This window comes from Crocodylus siamensis, chromosome 12 (assembly GCF_052110815.1).
Source record: "Crocodylus siamensis isolate JL-2025a chromosome 12, ASM5211081v1, whole genome shotgun sequence".
In the NCBI taxonomy this organism is placed as follows: domain Eukaryota; kingdom Metazoa; phylum Chordata; order Crocodylia; family Crocodylidae; genus Crocodylus; species Crocodylus siamensis.
The window spans coordinates 26,470,419-26,494,734 of record NC_143406.1 but is presented as its reverse complement, the minus strand read 5'-3'; the positions used below and the strand labels follow the sequence as shown (position 1 = coordinate 26,494,734).

Below are 24,316 nucleotides of genomic sequence, written 5' to 3'. Positions count from 1 at the left end.
AGGCCACAGCGCAGGCAGAAGGGATTAGGGGACAGTCCAAGTCAGGCATGTGTCCAAGCAACAGCTCCATGTTGCCAGCAGCAGCCAGGCTCTGCACCCAGGTTCGCAGGGCACAGTATGAGAGGCAGCCGTGTCAGCCAGGCAAAGCACTCTGTGTGTGGGACTAAGGACCACATTCTGCAGAGGATGGAGGCACTTGCAGTACTGCCAGCATACCGATTTAAAAATGAGGAGTCAGATCTTCCTGTACACAAGAGACAAGCCCAGACTCTTGGGGTTGTTTCTAAAGGGAGTGCTGTGGTTCTGGTCTGCACTTCGACACCGTGAACTCCCTACATGGCCACAGTGAACATGTACATGGCACTTAGTGCTGCCCGGCTTCCAGATTGATCGAGAAAGCAATGCTGCCCCCACCAGGAGCTCCCAACCTCCAAACTGACTCTGTCCCCCAGATCCCACGTCAGTTAACCCCAAACCCTCTCACCTGACCCATCATGCCCACCTGCCATCTCGCTTCTGTTCCCCCTCTCTCAGGCTAGTAGGACCCGCTTCTCCCCAACCTGGGCTGGTGGGCAACCCTAGGGGTCCAAGCATGGGGAGATGCTCATGGAGCCGGGTGGGGGAATGGAGCTGGCTCCAGCTGCTCCTGTTTCCTCTCGTGAGGATGGTACAGGCTCACGAGGGAAAGGGGAGCAGCAGAGAGCGCTCAGCCTGCCTCAGTAGCAGCTGCTCTTCTCTGCCTGGAGGGGAAATGGAGCAGGAAGCCAATTGGATGGGGCTTTCCCCAGTCAGGGCTGAAACCCAGGAGGAGCTGTTGCTTGTGGGGTCATAGCCAGCAAGCTCCAGCCCCACGCGAAACCCCAGTACTCCCAGGGGAAGGACTGGCATTGGTCATCCAGTGCCTAGAGATGCAGACAGGTGTCTGGTGGGATTTTCCACAGTGCTATGCAAGTAAGGTGCCTAGATCCTTTTTTTAGGTGACTAATTACCTTAAAAATCAGGCGTTAAACCTTTGCTGTGGCATGCTGGGCACAGAAGAACTAAGATGGCAGAAGTTGTAGGGGAAAATAGTCTCCCTCCCTTCATCCCCCACCCTGGCTCTGCAATCTGAAGGGTCTGGGGTCTGCCGATGAGCACATCCAGGCCTTCTGGACACTACCTGGCTGCCCTAGTCAGACTGGCTTGCTGCTCCTGTCCCCATGGCAAGCCAGTGGCACACAAGAGTTGCATTATCTTCACCCTGCCCTACCCTGCCCTGCACTGTAATTAACCTGGACCCTGCCCCTTCCCCACCCCACTGACTGCCATAAGAGATGGTCAGGATTTTGTCCTTTTCCCATTACTCCTTTTCTTCATGGCAGGGTCAACATTGCAGATAGAGATTATTAATTTGCTGTGGAGCCAGGAGGGGGAGTACTAGAGCTCAGGGGGAGGCCCAGAATGATCCCCTTGTATGGAGCAGCTGGCTGGGAAGCAGTTAAACCTCTGGGACTGGGTTGATTTCTCCTGGAAGGAAGGAAGTCTCCTCACGCAGAACAAATGCAGAAATAACAGGGTTGGGGTTTGTTTGTTTTTTAAAAATAGCTATTCTTTTTTTCCAGCCATCTGTGCCATTCCCAGCTGATGGGAGGGGTGAGGGGGACAGAGCTAGGGGGAAACAGCTATAATCATTTGGGTTTGGGATTGATATTGAATTTGCAATACATGAAACGTGACAGAACATCTGTCCCCATAGAATATCATGTACGGTCTATTTAGGAGGTTATGTTCACAAGCACACACGAATACAGACATGTTGCTCGCATACACACATACACACACATTTGTGGCAGTAATAGCCATGTGATAAATTGCATTTATCACACCCTTTTAACCTCCTCATGTGCGCTCTGCTCACTACGCCATCTTCCCTGGGATGGCTTCCACCATTCCAAATCCCTCAGCAGCGTTAAGCACGCACCATTTTAAAAACAAAACAACCATCCCTATCTGGAGACAAGGAGAGACAAGGAGACCTTCCAGCGCACCAGCTGCAGAATCTGCTTGAAACAGTGCTGCACCGGGCCCTAGGGTGGCCAGTAGTCAGATGTGTGCCCCTGACTTGTGTGAGGTTGGCTAGCTCATGACTTGCCAGACCTGGAAACAGAAATGTTATACCACTGAAGAGAAGAGATCCCCAGCCTCCTTTTGAGGGCTTTGCTCCTTTGATTTGCAGCTGCAGTTGAATTCCAGCATGCATTAATGAATAATCACAGGAACCTTGAAACTGCATAACAATTTGTCTATTGCGATTGTTGTTACTGTGCTGCCCACACAGTATGTCACAGCTTATGGCAGCATGTGCCTGGTGCTGTACACTCCCTACCCTCAAATAAATGGTCCCTGCCCCAAATAGCACAGAGAGAAAAGACACCTCAAAGACAGGGTCAGTTATAATTTCTACCTTCTTCTGAGGTTGTGGCCACTGGATACATCGGGATGGATCCTCTGTTCCAGTTGTGTTTCCATTCAAGCCACCACTGCTTGTTCTGGATGCAGGGCTGATCTTCAGCAGATGCTGGATGTGCAGCAGAAAGCCACACAGTTCCCTGAACACACTTCTACTCGTGTTGGAGTACTTGTTGGGAGGGGGAGGCTATGAAAAGTCTTGGTCCTCACTAGCAGACTAAACTACGGCTAAACTGCATGACTTTGTCTGAATTCAGCACACCGTGATAGCGCAGCCCAAGGGTCCACGTGTGGCAATGCTGGCCTCGACCGTCTTGGAAAATAGATGTCAGCACCTAATGCTCTAAGAGAGAGTTGTGCCTGCTGCCCAGCAAAGGTTGGAATTGTTTTTCCAAGGAGTTTTTAGCAACAAATACAGGCTAATGTTTGCTTTCATGTTGGGGCTTTTTCCTTCTGCATTATTTCCGATGGTGTGAGCAGCCACGAGGTTATTTCCATTCCCACCCAGTAAAACTCATTTCAGATTGTTCATAAAGAGTCTAACAAACTGAACTGTGGGCCAAACTCTCAGCTGGTACAAATCAGCACAGCTCCACTAGTTTCAGTGAGGTGGTCCTTGTTTACACCACCAGCAAATTTGGCTCTCACTTTTTCTCTCTGTATGGATGTTCAAGAGCATAAGAAATGACGGATATGGGAAGAGGGAAAACTGAAAAGCAGGTACAGATTCTCCTGTCCTTATCCATGCTACAGAGAGCAGCTTCTGGATTAAGCAGTGGAGCATGTCCAGAGAAGGGACATTAGAACCTGCCCCTTAGCACTTAGTGACCCGAGCAGGTTATAAAGACGTTTGGAGCTCTTTGCTCTGCACCACTACTTCAGAGCTGTGGAGAAGAGGCCACTTGACTAGTCACAGTAAAGGTCACATGGTTTATAAGAGACTTAATGGTTTTATTGCAGTAATAAAACAATTAGCTCTGAAACGTGCCTCTGCCTATGTTAAAGACTAGAAGGAAAGTCACAGGCCTGAGAGATGGATTTCTGTAAAGTAAATGGCACTAAAATATCATTTGGAAATGAGCTGAACCCTATCAAATGCACTGTATATATTAATCAAATAGCATCAAACTATTCAACCAGTTCTCAGTGACTAGAGCTTGAGTTTCGAGGCTGCACAACCCCTCACAACCGCTGCACAGTTGTGTGCTCAGCACCTCTTCAGTCACTTGCTCCAAAAACTTCCATTGATGCCTACAGGGTTTCAATCAGATCCCTTTATCAAGTGTTAGGGTCCATCTACACGTGTAGGTAAAGGCGTGCTGGGATCTAACACATGATCCACATAATTGTGCGTCTTGCCCTGTTGCACGTGCATGGCAGCAGTCATGACTGTGGGATCCAGCATCAGATCCTATCACACTTTCTGTCTGGTACAAGGGGAACCAGGGATTGCAACCCCAGGCTCCCCCTGCACCAAGACATGGCAAGCTTCTGCAGCTATGAATGGTGCCACTGGCAGGATTCTTGGTCCTGGCAGTGCCCCACAGCTGCCAGGGCTGAGAGTCCTGCAATTGATGAGACTTTGAGCCCTGGCAGGCAGCTGTGGATTGCCTGCACAGCTGGGAGATTGCAGTAGCTCCGGTTTCCCAGCTGCAGAGGCACAAACTAGTGCTACACATGCAAATTAAAGCTGGATAGAAACCACATCAAAAGATATTACACAATTTCCAGCAATACCTTTATAGCTGGTTGGACCTTTTCAAGGTGCCATAACTAATTTGCACGTGTGGCCAGTTTAAATTAACTGCGAACTTAGCCAGGTAATTGCATAACAGATGTAATGTGTAGAGGGGGCTTTAGACAGACTGATAGATAAGGTGACACTGATAGATAAGCCAAGACATTCCAGTGCCATGGGAGTATCAGTCATGTGTTGGAGACCTATGAATGAAGGTGCTGGAAAACTCCAAGGTTCAGGTTCTGACCTGGGAGCTGTTTTTGACTAGACACATATTAAACTATGAACAGTTCACATTTAACCTTGTTCAGAGACATGACAGCATCAGGACACAGACCACCAAATGTTGCCTTCAGTCACCTAGAGTCTCCTCTGAGCTGATCCTGCAACATGTTCAGATTATTTGAGGTGTAAAAATCTATTTTTAAACAGCGTTTTCCTGTGGGTTCTGCTGAGAAAATGCCTCTTTACCACAAGCTCTATCCATTCAGCAGGAGCTGTCAGTGAGACTCTCCTCTGTACAGGGGCCAGAACAGGGTTTAGGCACCATCTATGCCTCACATGGCAAGGAAGGGAATCCTGTGAGCCACTACCATCACTAAACAGTAGCAGAATGAATGGTGGGTGAGTGACACATCACCCCCATGGGTGCCCACTTAGGGGCAGGGCAAGAATAGTAGCTGCTGCAGCTGCCACAGTCAGCCACTACCCCTGCCACCCAGGCCACAAAACCTGGTTGTTAGGCCTCTGTCCCTAATGCCCTTTGTTCCCAAAGAAAAGTCTTAGAAACCAGCTGGCTTTGAGGCCTGTGAATGTCAGCTCCACAGAACCAATGTGACCCTGGCATTTTCAGTGCTTATTTCATAACGCCCACTCTCACACTCATTCCAGCGCTGCCATAGGGTTTTAAGAGTTTTCCCCCAAACTGGACTCCATGGGCCCAATTCTGTGTTTGTGTAAAGCAGTAGCAGCAATAGCAATGTAGAAGAGCCAGGTTACAATGGCTGAGGATCTGAATGTCTGGCCTGTTTGGTCAATGTGGGTCAGTCAGCTGACACTCTTTACTCAGTCCGTACCCACTGACTCAGTGGAAGTTATGCCTGAGTGAAGGGTTCCAAGATCTAGCTGCAATGCCTGCTTGTTGCTATTGCAGTCCTAAGCCAGCCATAGGCCCTTGTTGTTGCTTCTTTCCTTCTCCGTGAGCCCAGCAGAAGAGCCACCCCCCTCACCCAGTGGGTTCATCGGTACTTACCTCGCCAGCTCCAACGGTATCATTGCAGGCTTGGCCAAACACCTCTTGCCTTTATCAGTGGACACATCACACACAGCTCAGATCAAGAGCAAATAACCTTTCCCCTGACATGTCACCCTCAAGCAGTGCATGAAGTAGTGACACTGGGAGGGTCAGAGAGATGAGAGAACACCAGACAGTGGATTGACTGTAAAGATAGTTCTGGTGTAGTACTTGCATAAGCAAAAGGCCCAATTTGAAAGTCAGGTCTTGCCTCAGATTCTTATAACTGATTTGTTTTGGACTCAGACAGCTTTCTGGAAGGAATCAGAAGTGCTAGAGATAGAAGCTCTTAGGGAGCACGGAGGTCTTTCAAGTCCTACATCCCCTTCTGAGGACTCACGCTTCCATGTCTGAGGAGGGCAAGGGGTGTCTACACAGCCCAGTGCCCATCACTAGGCCCCTGTGCCCTTGGGGATCAGCTCAATATCAACCTGAATGGACCCTTTTCCTGGGACTTCACAGATATAACACCCAGCCCAGAAAAAAGAAACATTGTGAATCTTGTATAAAAACCTAACCTTGAAATTCCCTTGGGTTGGAGAGGAGGCGTCTTGACTTTAACCCAGGGCTGTCACACTTGAATATAAAAGGAGAATGCTGAAAACCACAGCAGAGGCATTACAGTCTGCTCAAAAGATGTTGGGAGGTGACAGATCTAAGCAACACTGAGCCACGATCTGAGCTGCACGCCCTTCCAGAGCTCAGCTCCTTTGCCAGGGGAAGCCAGGCGCAACTGCTGATACTGGAACTGGATCCAATTTATAAGGCGCTCGAAGGAGACAATCATCAGGGAAGGAGATAAATAATATTCAGATGGAACAATTAAATTTAATTGTCTGAAGACGATATGTCTCCTTCCCTGATGATTGTCTCCAACGAACGCCTTGTAAATTGGATCCAGCCATCACTGATATTAACTTCACTTCCCCTGTAGATTGTCCCAGGCCAAAATACTGGCTCAGAATAAACTTTCACTGTTGAATGTCCTAAAAGGAAGGTAGTTTTAAAACTTTTGCTCAGTCAGAGTTTTCCTTTGTTATCTCAGAAGTACACACGCAGCACTGCATTTTAGGTAGGGAGACCATATGCCCCGGTTTGGCTGGGACACTCCAGGATTCTGTAGCCCAGTCCTTCCCAGTTGGTCCAAAGCCCCAGACTGGAGTCTGGAGAGGAGGCAGAGCAGCACAGTGAGCCAGGCAGGTGCTGCAATGTGGGAGCAAAGATGTGCCACATGGGGGTGGGGTGGTGCCTGCTCTAGTCCACCCTCCTTGCTCCCGCACAGGAGTAGGGGTGCCTGCTTGGTGCACCATGCCGCTTTGCCTCCCTGTTGGACTCCAGCCCAGCACTTTTGACCAACCAGCCAGGGATGGGCTATGGTATTCTGGAGCATGCTAGCCAAACCAGGACATATGTTCACCCAAGTTTTAGGTGATTTAAAAATGCTTGGGGCCACATCTACTGACGTCAATGGTGCTGGACTCATTTCCATGAGCTACGGGTCCAGGCCTGGAATGGAGAGCACGTTGTGGTACAAAAGTCCAGTACAGAAGGCAGTTGGTTTTTACAAAAAGAGTGGCTGCTAAGCCAAGTTTCTACTCTTAACTGAAACTGCCCCTAGACAGCTGGCTCCTGGTTCTTTCACCTTGCGGCTAGACTAATGAAGTGCTCCTGAATACAGGTGCTATGATGCAATATAGGAGAAAGAGAGAGGGCCTCTGAAGGACTTCACAGAGACCATACAGCACACCGCACGGAAGAGATCCCCAGAGGCAATGCATTGACAGAAGTCTGGTCCTTGTGGTCCATATGGGATACTCAGCACCTTCACCACCAGCATAATTTCTGTCTCCAGCTTTGCTTGCTGGTGGATGAATCAGGTCCAGCTTATGAAGTGCACCACTGTGATGCCAAGCTGGGATGTTGGTTGTTGATGGACACTCAGAATGTGAAGAGGAGTACAGCATATTTTATATGAAGTTATAAAGAAAGAGAAACAAAGTTATGTTGGATGGTTGCTAAACAGACCATATGTAAGTTACAAAGAAAATCACCTCCAGCAGTGTCGAGCCCCTGGCTATAGTACTGGCAAGTAAGGAAACCTCTAGATTATGATGGACATCATATCCCCTAAAGTCTTGGGATTCTTGGGAATGAGAGCATGTCTAGGCTAAGGACAATGTCTCCAGCAAGTGGCTGTCACCAGAATTTGAGACTCTTAACCATGAGGAACATCCAGCTCCCCCAAACATGATGGCTGGAGTATCATTATATGAAATGTGTCCAGATTTACAATGGGAAGAGAAACTTCATTTCCATTCACTGAGGGACTTCCAAGAATGGTACATAACCCTCAGGCCCTTTGCCAGTCAGACCAGAATCTATAAGAATCCCTAACTGCATCCTTAACTGCATCTCACTTCAGTTTGGATAGGATCTGAATAGTGAAACCTCATTTCCCTTCTTCCTGATGCTGATTTAATTTTCTCTGTGCGTTTGATGGCACACATGGCCTCTCCAGCTCACTGCTGCCAGAAATAAGAGCTTAACAGAGTAGAAGAGGAAATATTTTTTAAAAAGCCTACACAAACACAATTTGTTTTGTAATTCTTCTTCTTCTTTTTTGTTTTTGAAGGGGGATGATGGCTCAGGGATCTGAGGAGCTCAGAGACAGCTCAAGACAGTTCGAATTCCACCCCCAGGTGCTATCAATTAATGCATTCATTAAACACCGAGATCAAAGCCACCCACAGCTGGAGCATGACAGAGCAACAAAGTTCAGCTCCATGAAGTCACCCACAATTGGTGACAAATTCAAGACGGGCTTGGATCATGATCTGCTGGCTAGCCATGGACACAGGGGAGCCACCCATGAAAGAGAAACCTCCCCAGTTTCCCACCCCACCCTGGACTGAAATACAAGACTAACCACAGTCAAATGACAAGCAGCAGTAAGGATACATGGGCCCCAGAGAAGTCACGTGGCCCAAGATAACATCAGATTGACACCAACTGCATGAGAAGTAGCTCAAGGGGCAAATCCATCCTGCTCCCATTGAAGTAAGTGGCTTGGGGGACTTTTCTGAATTTCAAGCTTTGAGACCTTGAGTTCATTCAGTCAAGAGGGGCAGGCTGGAGTGTTGGTCAGAGTTCAGACTGTTTCAGGGGAGAGCACATGAAATGCCCCAGCTGGGGTTTCCAGAAAATTTCCCTGCAGTACATCCTGTCTCCACCTTACCTAAACTGTGGCCTTCTCCAGCCCCATTTCTCCAGAAGCTGCCATATTCTGTTTCTGTACCTCCATGCTCTTTTAGACAATCTTGGTCTTCCCTGCAGTGCTTCCAGTAAAAGTCCTCAGACCTGAACTGCAAGTAATAGTCCTCTCTCTTGGTGGTGCAGCTTCTCCAGGTTTGCTTGACTTCTGAAGTGCATCACACACAGGGGCCCTAGGCAGGTGAGAGTCCTGGGTGCTTGTCTCTGGTTCCATGTTCTGCAACAGGCACCAGACTTGATCCAGGAAAATGTGCTTCCCTTTACAAAAAAATTAGCCCTTGGTGAGATTCACACTGTGCCATTGTTAGGACCATGAGGATTTGAACCCATGGCAGTTAGGCCAGCAGATGAGCTGTCCAGCCTGGTTTCTCCTATGAGGGTATTAACAAGGAGTCAGGTAACCAGGGGGAACCAATAGGTACTGTGAGCCCTGACAGCTTGGCTTGAAAACTTTTCCTAGTGCCTGTGAGACTTGTCCCAGCAACATTGCTCATGTGTCCACTCCTTGGACCTCTGCCTTGCTCCAGCTTGATCACATCACAGTGCCTGCCCCCACCCTGTTTAGACCTCAAGGACTTGATCTGCCTTCCTCTCTAAGCATAATACTGCCTCAATCCTTGGCCTGAAGACCCAGCTTGCCCCTCATGCTGCATCCATGTGAAAACATGTTCGTGATAGAGCTCTGTCACAGACCTGACAAAGAGACCAGGGGCTAGAACGTCTGCAGCTGGTCTGTTAGTCCGTGAGAACCCAAATGAGGCTCCCAGTTGAGATGCTAGATGTGATCTCACAGTGAGGGATTTTGAGATAACATTTCACTACTGTAAGTTGCTTGCATGGGCAAAGGTTGATGTGCCCTGCTGGCACGTGGCACCTGAACTGCTGTAGCATCAGCTCTCACCATCTGCCAGAGCAGCACTTTGACTGGTCTACTCACAACGCTGACCCCTGGAGTTCTGTTGTCATACCTCCTACCCCGCTTGCCCAGTACAGCCAGGGTCCCCTGCCAGGGCAGCCACTGCCATTCTCATGCTGTCACTGAGGCCCTGATTTTCAAAAGCATCTACAGTGGGACCCTAGCACACTGGAAGTTAGGCCCTTGCTGTGTGTACATCCACAGCCTCCCCTTTTTCACAGTCTCACATGCATGTGGTACACAGCCCACCACATCAGCCCTGACCCAGATGCCCACATGAAAATAGCTGCAATTTGTTTTACAGCATTTTATTTTATGCCTGTAACCAATGACAAGAGCCAAGCTGCAGGTATGGTCTGCAGAGCATTGATATTCTGCCATATGACTGCACCTGTCAGGAGGTTACAATTGATTTTACCTGCCTTTGATTGCAGGCATAAAATTATAGGTTCTGATCAGTCTCAATAAATACTGCACAGAGCATGGAAAAAATGAACCCCTTCTCCCGTTTTCTCTCCCTTGGTCTCTTACACACAAGGATACCCACACACGTGCATACACACACACACACATGCATACACATGTGTACACACAAACACAGTAACTGCAGTTATTCCACAAAACACCCCAGGAATGTTTTCTCTGAAGCTACATGGCTCAATAATTAGTTGGCCAGTTCCCGGACCCTTTAAGATAAATTTAGTAGACTGTAGCATCTGGTTTCAACTTACTGGGTGTTGTTACAGGGTAGATTGCGTGGGCAGTGTGAAAATCCATCGTGTGTTAAAGTGCTTCCCCTGATCTAAGCCACATTGTTATAAGCAGGACCCCACCCCACGACTTGCTGAGCTTTGTACTACAGAGACACAGAAAGAGAGCTCTTTCCTTTAACTTATATAAATTAACTTCATGCAACTCAGGTCATTTATATAACAGCAGCAACAGAGCTAGGAATAGTGCAGCAGACACTGAGAAGGCTTCTGCCATAGGACTCCTACAACAATCCTTAACCCTTGCCTGCAGTCTTTGCTACTGTTGGGTGGCTAGGGCTCTCTCCAGACACTGTCTTGTGCTGCCCATGATTGGGGTCTTCTGATGCAGATTTGCAGTGACTCCACTGATAACTCCCCAAATATCTGACTTTAGGTCTCCCAAAGAGAGAAATTCCACAGCGGAAAAATTCAGTGCTTCCTATTTGGGTTCACACATTGGATCAGATTGCCTGAGACAGTGGTGGATGCCCTGCAATTGTCTGCAATCATTATGACATTTGCCTTTGCCGAATGGGCTCTTGTGGTTTGGAGGCACCCTGAAACACAAGGAACTTTTGGCAAAGATGGGAATGCAATTGGTTCAGAGAGCAGCACGTGTATCTATTTCAGCAACAACAAACCAGGACTCCAGACAGAACTATGTAGATGTAGTGCAAGTTCCACAGGAGGCTCCAGGCTGGGTTTGCCCTCAAACTGACTCAGGTGAAAAGGGTGTGAAGTCTAATTACACCTAGGAAAAGAGCAGAGTGGTTAGTATGTCATTTTGCCCCAGTCCTGCCATATAAACTGCTTTACATTTCTGCCACCTGCAATATATTCAGTGCCCCATGTATTTGTGGCCCATGAACTTTAGAAATGTATTAAATGAGGGACCACAATTTGATTATGATTATATGCATATATAGCATTAATCAAAATATTATTGCATTTCTAAAGAATCTCCCTGAAGTCAGATTCAGCAAAGAACTTCAGCATATGTTTAATTTCCATGTGCTTGAGTAGGGACTGGAAGGGACAAAGTAGTAGGGGAATGAATCAAAAATGTCCTGACATATGCTTAGTCTGAACATATATTAAGTGACTACATCCCTGTCATTGCAATGGCAAGGTATTGGCAGTGCCCTTGTCTCCCCCAGTTTTCCTAATGGCATGTTTTGGGGTATTCTTGGTGTTTTGAGTATTGTGCCTTGTAGTTAATGAGGGTTCGAAGTGGAGCCTCTGGGGAATCTTTGAGTAATACCTGCCTAGGAATGCCAGGATCTAGAGCTAATGGACCACACAGGGCCCGTTTGTGACGGACCAGCAGTCCTAGGGTCCTAACCTGCTTTCTCCACAGAAATGCCACAAAAGTGTTCCTAAAACAAAGTTCTGATGAATATCCAGAGCTCAGACTCACGAAAGTTTATGCTATACACCTCTGATTTAGTTAATCTACAAGGTGCAAATCTACACTGCCTTCTGCCTCACTTCTGATGAAGACAGCTACCTACCTCTCTCTGCTCAGGAAATGAATGTCCAGACTCCAAACAATTTTGGAAAAAGGTTTCAAATCTGTTACAATGTCCCATTTAAGCATTTTTGGTTCTTTTATGTTGAGATTAACAAGAAACACTTCAATCGACCAGAATTACACCTGGGGAAGGGGAGGGGGGATTTTCATTGTATGAAAATTTTTATTTTTCATCCTGATTTAAGATGGGAACAAGTTTCAGTATTCTCAGGGGGCGTTGTGCAGAAAAGCAAAAACCTGGGGACTTCAGCAACCCCGATTCATGAAACATAAATATGTGATCAACACCGTGTTTCAGTTACATGGCAGTACTGTGTATATGTTCTGTGGGTAAATGGCTCCACATAACTACACGCTCATCACATAGAACTCCTATAGAAGCTAAGTAATTAGTCACTGCATGTGCTGGGATTGCCCTGGAATTTCCACTGTTCTTTAAATGGCTGACACAGATCTTTTCCAACTTAAAGCTGTTTAAGGAAAGACACTGAATCAGATCCCTAGGACATATCCAGCTTTAAATTCTATGGCACTTCCCCAAGATGGCTTTAAAGGAGTATATTATGTCTGGTTCTTTCCCAGGCCACCAGAAACTGGGAATGGGAAACTATAATAGAGGGACAAAAGACAGGGAAATGTGTCCATGAAGGGACCAAACAAATCTCTCTGAGAAGGTTCAAATCTAGATTTATACGTGACAAATGAATCACTTTCTTTAACAGGACAAATCTCAGATCCGAGAGCCAAACATCTGTGGGAAATTCCAGTGCTAAATCTTCACAGGTTTGTCTCTAGCTTGTTTATATCCCAGAATGGGAGTCAGCAACCTTTTGCTGGCATGGGCCAGAGCTTGTGACCCAGCTGTCGTGGGCTGCAAGTCTCTGCACCCCTCCCCAATGGTCAGCTGCCCGCACACAACACACAGATGCTTGCACATGACCTCACTGAAGATTTCCAACCCTTTGCAGTGATGATACACTGAGAAGCAGTGCAGCAGCAGGATCTGAAATGGAGGAAAGCACTACGGGGGTGGGGGGGGTAGCGGTCTGATGCTGCTCCATGCCACTGATCCCCGCCTCATGCCAGATCAGATTGCCATGGGCTGAATCTGGCCCATGGGCCATAAGTGCTAACTCCTGTCCCATCAGGTTAAACACTGAATCTGCACAATCACAGCAGAATACCTACAGGGTATTTACAGCCAGTGTAAATCCATGTGAAACCATTGCCCTGACCAGCTCACACCAGAAGATATACACCCTCACACCCTCTCTCTGAGCCCACCTCTAGGCAGAAGGGCTAAGCAGGAAGTCTTGGTTATTGGGAGCCTGTTCCAAAAGCTGGTGTAGCTGGACCCCACCAGGCAATGAGTCAGTACAGTGACCTGCTATCGAACCTTGTTACTGATCGAGGAGGTGTGAACAAAGAGCCAATACATCATTGACTAAGTGCCACTAGCTCTGCAGTCTGCAGGTCTCAAGTGCTGAGGAAACAAGCCTGCATATCCCTTGCAGAGCTCCCCCTGAGCACTGCCCACCATCCAGGGACCATGCTGTGAAATGGATTTTAATTATTATAGCTGGCAAGTGGTAATGCTAAGGTCCTAGCTGTTGGCACCCAGGGCTCTGCCTTCCCAACTGACAGGAGGCATCACTGAGATATCTAAGTCAGAGATAACGAAAACAGTTCCCATTTAGCTGTTGCTGGTTTAACATCAGCAAGAGAATGGCTGTCTGCACAGTAAGGTCCCCAACTGATTTCAGCATCTTGCCATACACAGCTCCTGGGTGCCCATAGAGAAGCCTTGCTCAGTTCTGTTATTCGCAGGGTGGAGATCTTAGTGGTCACCTCACAGGAGTTGTGCATCTCAGCTTCCAAGCTATCCTTGTTAGCAGGCCCACTCAAGCTGGCTATGCAAGGGCCCTAGCCCGACACAGCTAAGCCCTTCTTGCTTCCTGATATCATGCTGAGTTTGGGGAATGAGAGGCAAAAGGGGATCCAGAATGCTCTTTTAGCATATAAGTACTTCCCAGGAGGGCTGATGTCTGACCCCAGGGCATAAGTGCGTCCACACAGCCTTCTCCTCATTGGTGGGTACAAGGGGTTGGAGCCATTTTCATCCTGCCTGGCATTTTGTCTTGCTCCAGTCCATTGTTAACCCAGCTGCATTGGAAAGGGGCTTCTGTCCACAAGACAGAAAGGCAGAGAGTGAGGCCAGAAGCAGAGGGGTTATACACTGGGAGGGGGAGAGGAAGGGCGGGTGAGAGAGACAAGTGTGCATATGTGTGTTTGTACATACACATGTGCATACATGTGGTACATGTGTGCATGTGTGTGTAGACACAGGCCCCAGAAAGCCCTTCCTAGCTTCTAGCTCTTGACTTAACCAATGAGAGAAAAATACAATAAAAGCAAAATATAGCACTCACACCTTTCCCTGCACTTGGCTTCATCAAAGATCAGGGCTAGGTGATCTCTGTTTCTGTTTGCATCTCCTGTACCTTGGTGAACACACTGAAGTTGGCACAGAATGTGACTTCAGCAAGTGCCAGGCTGGTGCCCATCAAGAAAACCCCTTTGCCAAGCTGCTGTCACCAGTGTTGTTAGCACGGTGTACGAGGAAACCTATTGGGGAAGATGCTGTTAATCCTCCAGCTGATGACAGCGCTGGCCCCTGCCCCTCCTCTGCCCACATCAACACATCATGTGGCGCCTGCTTTTAGACAGCAATGCTTGAGCTCCAGGCTGCTGGGAGGTCCTGGGGCTGACACCAGTCTCGCTCTGGGGGAGCAACGACTTGTTATGTGCTACTTTCTTTTGTGCAGGCGCCTCTGGGACTAAAGCAGTCAGATGTCATGGGGGTGGTGGGAGCTGTGTATTTATTTACACAGGTCTGTGTGGAGCCTGTTCCCATAGCGTCTGGGTGCTGGCAACAATGAAAATGGACATAAAATAGTCTCCAGCTGAGACAACTGGCTTAAATTATTGAGAACCATCCCCATTATCACTTTCCTCCTCCCAGCAGAGATCCCAAAGCGCTTTGAAAACCTCAACCAATCAATCCTTACAGTAAGCCTGAGAGACAAGTACACTAAGGTGGAGCCAAACATGTCCCAGTGCAATAGCTTTCCATCAGGAAGGGCCAATTCACTGAAAGCAAAGCATTTTGGGGAAAAGGGCCAATTTGGATTTTTTTTGAATGAAATGGAGCATTCCAATATGGGTTCTCTGCTTCACCCAAGGGAACATCACAATTTTTTTCCTTCAAAATGACTTTTCATTCCGTTTTTTATATGTCCACTGTTTGTGCACATTTACATTATGCTGCATTACATTATATTAGATATACAATTATAGTGAAATATTTAAAAAAATGAAATTTAAGTCATTTTGAAGCATAAAATTGTTGTGTTGCATTCCAGAAAAGTTGGAACAGTCCTTATTAGAATGCTCTGTTCTAACATAACATAACATAACATAACAATGTTTAAAAGCCTGGAATTAGAACAAAATATTACAATGTTATCAAAACAAAACCCTTCACTTGACCTAAAACAAGGTTTTATTCAGAATTTTGTTTCAGGAGAATGCTGAAATCTGTTGTTCTGTTACAAAGGGAAAAAACACTAGAAGACAAAAAACCGGTTCCATTAAGGCTCCCACTCTGCACTGCGAGTGTATCTTTGTGCCTGACCAGAGACATACATGTGTTATGAGACTGGACCCTACCCTAGTTATGGAGAGAGGCATGGAAAAACAGACAGCTAGTAAAGGGACACTGTCAACATAAAAACCTTTCTTGGGTGTGTGAAGTCCTTATTCTGTCAGCAATTCCCCCTTTGATTACTCCAAGCAAATAGTTTTACCATTGAAATTACTTTTTAATCTTTTTCCTCCTCACCTGAAGTGAGACAAGCTTCACAGTATGATAACACCGTCTTCATTCTCTGATTTGTATGCCTAGCACCACACTGTTTGGGTTTCCAATGATGCAGAAGGTGGTTTAATTCCAAAACCAGGGAGAGATTTCTGTTCACATCTTGTTGCCACACACACACACGCACACACGTGTACACATTTTAAAAATGTTCACCTCAACTAAGTTGACAGTGTCCCTTTAAGTCTGGTGAATTGGCAGTGAGGTACCCAGACGTTAAATTCAGAATTTCATCCCAGTGATAGAGGCTAAGGAAAAACACGCTAAGCTTCAAGCCATGAGAAGGAAAAACATGATACATTTGCAGCAGCACAGCCATCTTTACTATGGACCACAGGAGTTCAAAAAATAACCTTAGTTAACAAGAGACCTAGTCATTAACAAAACATCATGCTATTGGACATACAAGAGAGGCCAATCACAATCACCAGAACAAAACGGCAATCAAGAAAGGAAAGGAAACCGAGGAGCGGTGTACGTGTTGCCCTGTAGCAAACCTGTGGTGGCAACATCAACATCTGTGTGTGTGTGTGTGTAGGCGTTTGTGTGCTGTGTAGTTTCCTTCTGCCTTTAAAACAAGTAAAAAGTTATGTCCGGCTCTCTCACAGCTCCAGTGTCTCTTGCACTATTCTTTTAAAGGAAAAAAATTCATTTTGTTCCAAGAATGATGTGCAATTTTGTGTTTCTCCAGGTACAGTGAAACAAGGACAGTTAACAAAACAACCTTCTCTACAAGGTCTTTGCAAGCTCTCCCCTTTCCTCACTGACACTACTGACACCACCTGGAAATCTCTGTGGCTTTCTCAAACTTGGAGATTAAAAAAAAAGTTATGTATTGCTGCTTCTTCTTGTGTGATTTTTCCCACTCACTCTTTTCCTCCCCCCCCACAAATGTTTACTTTCAAAAATTTCAGTCCAGCTACCAATTCCCAAGACTCTGAAGTCTCCTGTGCTCCACCTTCATCTCTTGCAGTCATAACAAATGAGTCTTTATGCGTCTTTGGTTAAAAAAAAATACACAAACAAATAACACTCAGCCCAGTACAATCCTATTCCACACTGTGGACATCTGATGAGAGGGTGTCTGGGTAGGAAGGAAGCATTGGAAATGAGCTGTTTGCTCAATGGAAGTTGAGGTTCCTGAAGTTTCCCCCTGGTCCACTCTCCTCCTCTCATACTGTGGTTGCTGGCCCATACTGGAACAAAAGAGGGGATGTCTCTTTGATTCGGACGTAGAACCGCCCCCCAAGCCAGGCGTTTTGGAGCGAAATTGGCAAGAAGTCATCAGGTAGCCACTGCTCAGTGTCGTCTGACACGAACACCAGTCCAAAGTGGTCCAGCTGCTCTTCACCATAGCAAAAGGCATCTGCATTGCCTAGCATGTTCCTGGAGATGTCATTCATCTCAAGCACCACCAGCTTCACCACCTCCCCTGCTGATGTCTTGTTTGTGATGTGTAACTGTATAAAGATAGGGATGGAGAGACAGGTGATGAGCTGGGAATGAGAAAACAGGGAAAGCATACACACCAGCAGGAATAAATCAATGCAACCCGGGCAGATCCTTTGCAAGTAAAAGCAGGTTAGAAAGGGTCACAGAGCAGCCTAAGGCCTGAATATGTGAACACTTATGTGCCTGCTTAACTCTTGCTGTGAGTAGCCCTTTGTGGTCATAAAGTTAATGAGGCATGTCTTTGCAGCATCGGGACACTCCAGCTAGCAACTACCAGTTCCACTGTGATCTGGAGAAAAGCTGCTGTGCTTTGGCACATGCATGGGGACAAAGACTCACAGAGTACCATGCTACAAGCCCAGTCAGCCCATCCAGTTGACCCTTGGACAACTACTACAGAACCATCAAACCAGAAGTGTTAAGCTGATTTATGCCAACTAAAGATCTCTGCTTTGACCTTGGCCTCCTTCAGTAAGAATGCCATACAATGCTTTAAAGCAGGCCTGCCTGATACCCAAAGCCAAGTGGATGCCTTCCTAGGAACCCAAGGACTTTATTATCATAGAAATCTATGGTAACTGCTCAAATGGAAAATAAATGGGAAGTGTTAGGTTTGCCTCTGCTTGTAACCTTCCTGCAAGATAAGGAGAATCCGATGACCAGAACTCATCAGCAGTAAAAACCTGTAGGTGATGGTGATGAACTTTGTTCTTTCTCTGGCATTCCGGAGGCAGTTCCTGGGCTGCATTGAGATACAGAGAGTGGAACTACATTTCTAAGTAATGGCTCTGTGTCTTGAAAAGAGGAACAAGGCAAAGCCAGAAAAGAACCAGTGCAAGTGGTGGTATACAGTTTCCTTTCCCCATCAGATTTGGGAAGGAGGGCAAAGAAAGGCAAAGTCAAGCTGAACAGACTGAGCAGGTGAGTGGGAAATCAGGACAGGAAGGATAGGTTGATACTAGAGCCAGACACAGGGAAGAAGCTGTGGTTACAGTGATGGGATAATGCTCTTCCTTTCTCCCAGAGATAGGACCCTGTGAGACAGCCTCCTGGTGCCCAGGGCTGAGGAATGGGAGGCAGGGATATAGGAAACATCAGAATCAGAGGGCCTCCTTCTGAACACTGACCTGGGATGGGTTGTGGAAGAGGCTGTGGACTGAGGGAGAAATGGTGACCTAGGAGAAGACTGGATTGGATTTCCACCATTATTAAGACAAATCCATAGTAAACAGGCAAGGAGTGAGCAGTCTGTGTGAGAGGTCCAGAGTCATGAAGCCATAGTGAACAGAAGGGAGGGAAGAAATGTGACCAGATAAGTGACCTCCCTGGACACAGGAAGCCTTAGCAGCCAGCACAAGGACTACAGCCACCAGCGAGGCATCTGGCTTGGGTGAAAAGGCTCAAGCCTTTGTTATGCCAGATTTTGCTCCTCAAATTTCCTGCCATCCATGGAACAGCCCCACCAACAGCAGCAGTGCTGTGGGTAGGGGTGGGGGGCTGGCACAGCCACAGTGGATGCCAAGTTGCCACTGCTGTAAGAATCACATCACTTGGATATGCTTGCAGTAGTGGGTTGGACTTAGTAGCCCCTCTGGATTACAGATCCCACTGAGGGTACCTAAAGTGGAGTAGAACCAAGGGTAGAAGCTACGTCAGGAAATGCTGAAGAGAAAGACATCTGGTGGGCAGGTGTCAGTGGGATGGAGGGACAGAGGCATCTACTTGTGCTTAGGTTACATGCCTTCCCTCACTGAGTGCTCATCCCCTACCCTTCTATGAGCTCTACTTATATGGCCAAAGGTGGGCTCTATTGTTGCTGTTCAGAGTGACCTTTCCAGCTGCCTCATCACTGTCTGTGATACCTTGATGTTGGTCTCTTTGGAGAGTCCGGTTTCATACTGAGGGCAGACTCGTAAGGTGATCGAGTCTGGCTTCTTCCCCCGGTTTGTCAAGCATCCTGGCTCCAGGGTCTCTTGGAAAGTGCGAGTCCACTCAGCTGAGCGTGTCCGGAAGACGGGCTCAGAGTTCTCAATGGCTTGGCCGTGCTCCGGGCTGAAAGACAAGCCAGTCCCCAGCCTAAGCAGTGGGCCACAGTGGGCCGCTGTCCTGGTTTCTGTTGGGGAGCTGTCAACAGAGCCAGGACACGACTTCCGGGCCACCTGGAAGAGCGGCTTGGGGAAGTCCAGGCTGCTGGTGCGGACACAGTAAGCCTGACGCTTCTCTGTGATGCGCAGGAGTTCAATCTGCCGGCTGGGGAGGACAAAGTCACTGTCATACAGCTCTGGGGGTGGGCGGGGCTCCTCAGAAGGCAGAGCTGGGGTCTTGAGTTCATGGGTCTGCAGGACATCCGGGGCACTGTCTCTCAAGGTCCGGGTGATTTTCCTGCCACAGCAATCGGGCCCTGAGGACGAATAAACCAGATCCAGCTCCTTGGGGCTTTGGGCCCTGCTAGAATCATAGTCACTGTCTGTTGCCAGGAACACCTCCGAGGAACCCTCCTCATCCGAGAGCCCATGGGAATCTGCAGGGAGTGAAAGGGAAGACAAATGTCACTACTCCTGAGCCAATGCTCAAGATGAATGGAATGGGCAGAGCATGGTTCTGGGCCCAGGCAACAAAAGCCAAAGAGAATCATACCCCTCCTAAGGACCTACATAGTCATGCCTCTAACTGGGGTCACTCAATGTCTGGCTTATCAAATCATGGATGGAGAAACATGCGAGTCTCAAGAAGCATCTATATCCTTTGGGGCTTCCAACTTTTCGTTTTTATGGCATTTACTGCTGACAGTCTCTGGAAGACCAAAATTAAAGTTGGAGCCACTAAAAGCAGAGGATTAAGCAGGGAGAAGATGCCATTTGCCATGGAGATCCATCCCTCTGCGATCTCCCACTTAGCTTTTTTCCCAGCTCCAGGTCAATTTTCTAGTGGACTGTGCAGCTGACAGAGGATTAGCTCATACAGCACAAGAGCTGAGGAAGCACATGCTTCCCCACTGAACACTCCACCAGCCTCCTGGACTCCTTAGCAAGCAAATGCCCCAGACCATGAAACAAATGTTTCAGGGTTCTCAAGCTCCAATCCTGGCTCCTCCTTCCTGATGCTGCTCAGTTGAATAGTGCCTACTTAGCAAGCATTTAATGGCCCCTGCTCTGCTGTCTATGGCTTTGCACACATCTGCTGCCAGCTGGTTTTTAGATGCCTATCGGCTGAGTCAGAAAAACACAGGTTTTAGCTTCATTCTACTGTTAAAGGAGCTAAAAAACCAGCAGAGCCACAGCAGCAGGATCTGGATTCTAGTCTGCCTCCTGCTTCATTAACATCATTATGTTTTGTGGCCAGGTGAGTACGTGGGATGTCCCCACCTCCCCTAAGAAGAATGAGACAGAGATTTGCCAATTAATTCTGGGCCACAAGACTCTTCCCAGATGGTAGAAACTTAACTTTTGAGTCAGTGACATAGACCTGGAAGGAACCCACAATCACTGCCCTGTACCACCCCAACTCCTGACTCCAAGACCCTTGCTCTTTGCTCTGATCTGTGGGGCCTGAAGACAGATTTCATATTCTAGGTGGAGTCTTCAGTGCCATTGGTTAGAAACATCTGCACTAGGATATGCAAACTGAGCCACTTGAACAATGGGACCCCTTGAAAAGCTACTTAAAGGACCAGCTGCTTGTGGCATGATCTGTCTTTTAATATGCGTGCCAATAGCCTGTAATAGGGCTGTTCAATCAGTAGCCCCTAAGGGTTCACTTGTCACTCCTGAGCTCACTGGACTCTTCTTCCCTCATCGCTCTCCTGCAGGGTCTCCAAGCTCCCTCTCCCTCCTCCAGCTTCTACTGCCTGTCCCTGTCCCTGGGGACAGCACAGCCTGTGGGGCCAAGGGAGACTGTGAAGCCATGGGGGACCTGGGGTGCCAGCACAGTGCAGGAAGGGGAGCCTGTGGCTTTCATGGCATATGGACAGCTCTGACCTATAACGGAGTTATGAACACTGAATGAGACCTCTAGGGAAAATGAAGTAATAACAGAACAAATGGAACAATTAGGTACAGCTGTTACAGAGGGCAGGTAGACACTGTAGTCACTTTTGTAACCATAGTGCAGTGTGGACATACACAAGCTAGTGTGGGCACCGATAACTATGTCTCTGTAATAGAATGGAGCTCGGGAGATATGACCAGCCTGCCAACCCTGCTTCTATTAGCCATGCTGAGCTTTGTGGTGTCACACCTATGTGGCCAGCAGCACTGAGGCTGGCCAGTTTATAGCTACCTTGAGTCTGCCTGCGCCACACTTCAGACCCATCAATGACTGCACTGTCCACACACCCAGAGATGGCCAGAACAGTTACTGCAGTCAAGACACAACCAGTCACTTTTCTACTCCTAACCATAATTTCAGTACCAAATGGGTATATGGGTAACAAGTCCTCCTACATAAGGTGGCAGGTTTTGAGGAAGACCCTCATAATGCCAGATCCACCGGACTTGGAAAGCTAACAGTCAGATGCTGCATCTACACGAGACGCTGACTGCACAGTTGTTACTGCAAAGGTCATTTAGTACTTATTTATAGTGGACTGTACTAAATCATGCCAACGAACAGCTTTTTTGTGAGGCTGACTGTGCAGTAGCCTGAGACTACTGCGCAGTAGTGTTGTGTCACTGTTTCTGCCATGCAACGCTACTGCACTGTAGTAGTGGGCTACTGCACAGTCAGTGTCTCATGTAGACGTGGCCAGAGGGCATTACCACAACATCTTCAGATGTATAGTAGGTTCAGTTGATCTTGCCTAGGCACTCAGGAATGGGTCAGATGGCCTCCTGAGGTCCCTACCAACACTGCTTTCTATGATTATATGATATACTCAGACAGGCTCTCTGTGCCTGCCCGCCAGGAAGCTTCGTAAATAAAGCATCAGGGCCCCTTACCGGAATTGAGCTTGCGGCTGGTTTCTGGAGAGGGAGTAGGTGAGGGAAGGTAATCCAGGTGGGAGGAGGTGGATTGAGTTTTCTCCTTCATTGCACTGGTGGATTCATGGAGGAACCAGGTGAGGGGCACACCACAGGATGGCTGTTTGTACCGTGCATGTTGCAGGGCATCCATAATCCAGCGCATCTCACGCCAGATTTCCTCCATTTGCTGCCAGGGAGAAACACAATGAACCGTTCCCTTCTAAATAAACAATATAATAAAGAAATACTGGTTTCCCCCATCTCAGATGAGATTATGCTTCCTCTCTGCAGAGCAGTCTGTGTATTGGGGTACTGGGGCCAAGAGCATCATCCAACAGAAGGCTTTTCCATACCATCACAGTGCCAGCTCTCAGTCCTAAGCACCCTCACTAAATAAAAACACATGGTGACTTTAGAGGCATTTTCACTGGGAGATCACAAAGCACTTTGTAAAGGAGGATCAGTCTCCTCAGACCACTGCTCAAGCTTCTCTGGAGAAGGAAAATTAGAGATTGAATCTGGTTTCCTACCTCCCAGGCTGGTGCCCTACTCCCTGTAAACACACAGCTTTGAATGTCCAGTGGGCTCTGTAAAGCCCCAAACCTTTATGTGAGCTGCCTGTTTCAGAGATGGGAAACCCAGAAGATAGGGCGCACTGCACTGCTTTGTGTGACCAGACCCAGAATGCACTTCCAGAGCCTGCCCCAACAAGGCAGGTCTCTCAGCTCTGAGAAGCAAGTGGAAGATTCAGGCTGGCTTGCATACAGGATGAGGAGCTCCCCTATTAGCACTGCTAATGCAATTGCTACAGGAGAGCAGGAGTAGCTGGGCAGAGCTCCAGATTCTGTCACAGGTCCTGGACCTCATGACTACATGGTCAAAGGAACTGGGTGATGCTATCTGAGTGCAGCACATCGGAGTTGAGTGGAGCTCTGCAGTGGGGCTGCAGCTGGCAGAGGGAGATCCAGACCAGGACACACCTGTTCAAAGTGGGTAATCTGGGCACTGAGGTAAGAGGACATGGGCAGGGCAGACCACCTCATTCCCAGTGCTCTTTTCCTCCACATACCTGTATGTAGTCCTGAACCTGCTGGTGCCTCTGCTTAGCAGTGGTTAGTTCAGAGTCTGAGAAGGCCTCCCTGAGGCTCTGCTGTGAGAGAAGTGACTCGAGCTCCAAAAGTGCAGACACCTGACAATACTGAGTGATGAACTCCCGGTCATACGTGAAAAAGTGAACTAGAACAGAAAGATTGGAGATGAAAAGAGTGAGGCAGGGCTCAGAAGAGGTCCCTCAGACAGAAATGGTTGACATATGAGTAGGTAGAAACTGACTCCAGCAGAGAGTTGTGTCAGTGAACCAAAAGACAGACCCAATCCTACAGTGAAGAACTCCCTCTGTAGCACACAGAAAGAAGTCATTCTACATCACAGTTGAAAACCACAACTGGGAAAAGCCACAATGAACTGAACAGGAAGTGAGGACCATTGTCTGTCACCAGCTGTATCTCTGCACTATTCTCACCACTGGGTAGAAGACCTGGTTCAGGGAAAGCAGAAGTGAAGCCCCTTGCACAGACTGATAGAAGGGACAGAAGGCAATACAATGTAGCCTTGTCTCAGGTGTACCTCAGTTCTAGTGAAGGAAAAATGACCATTTAGTGTTCCCACAGTCTACATAGGACTGCAGAGAAGAATGCCTCAAAGGAAGTGACTGGAATCCCAGAGTTAGTGCTATCATCCACTGTCCCTGTGTTAATCATGTATATCAGGATGCTCTATGAAATACCAGAAGCTTGATGGATTTTTGCAGTAGGACTTGCAATAGCAACCACAACCATAATCCACAGCAAACCTAAACCTTTATTCTTGCAAACCGCGGTTGGGGCAAACAAATCAAGCCATGTCAACCAGCCTTCAGCAGCAAGGACTGCTCAGGTGAGTGGCTGAAGAAAAAACAGGCGTTATCCCTGCAGAAAGTATCCCAGGAAGGCCTGCTCCTTTTCAAGCAAAGTGCTGC

At 47.7% G+C, this 24,316-nt stretch overlaps 1 protein-coding gene across 3 annotated transcripts in view; it reads right to left on the bottom strand.

Moving 5' to 3' along the window:
• Nucleotides 1–15,169: 15,169 nt before the first annotated feature.
• The window catches only part of LOC149854818 (ankyrin repeat and fibronectin type-III domain-containing protein 1-like), a 596,514-nt gene continuing 587,367 nt past the window's right edge, over nt 15,170–24,316 (bottom strand). For 2 of the 3 annotated variants that reach the window (XM_090023526.1, XM_090023527.1), the window contains exons 24-27: nt 23,369–23,535; nt 22,276–22,486; nt 19,201–19,859; nt 15,174–17,346 (exon numbers count right to left, since the gene is read on the bottom strand). In XM_090023526.1, coding sequence (XP_089879652.1) covers nt 17,059–17,346; nt 19,201–19,859; nt 22,276–22,486; nt 23,369–23,535 — 1,325 coding nt within the window. In that variant the 3' untranslated portion in view covers nt 15,174–17,058. Of the gene's footprint in view, nt 17,347–19,200; nt 19,860–22,275; nt 22,487–23,368; nt 23,536–24,316 lie in introns of all 3 variants that reach the window. The other variant, XM_090023525.1, reaches the window with a different exon arrangement.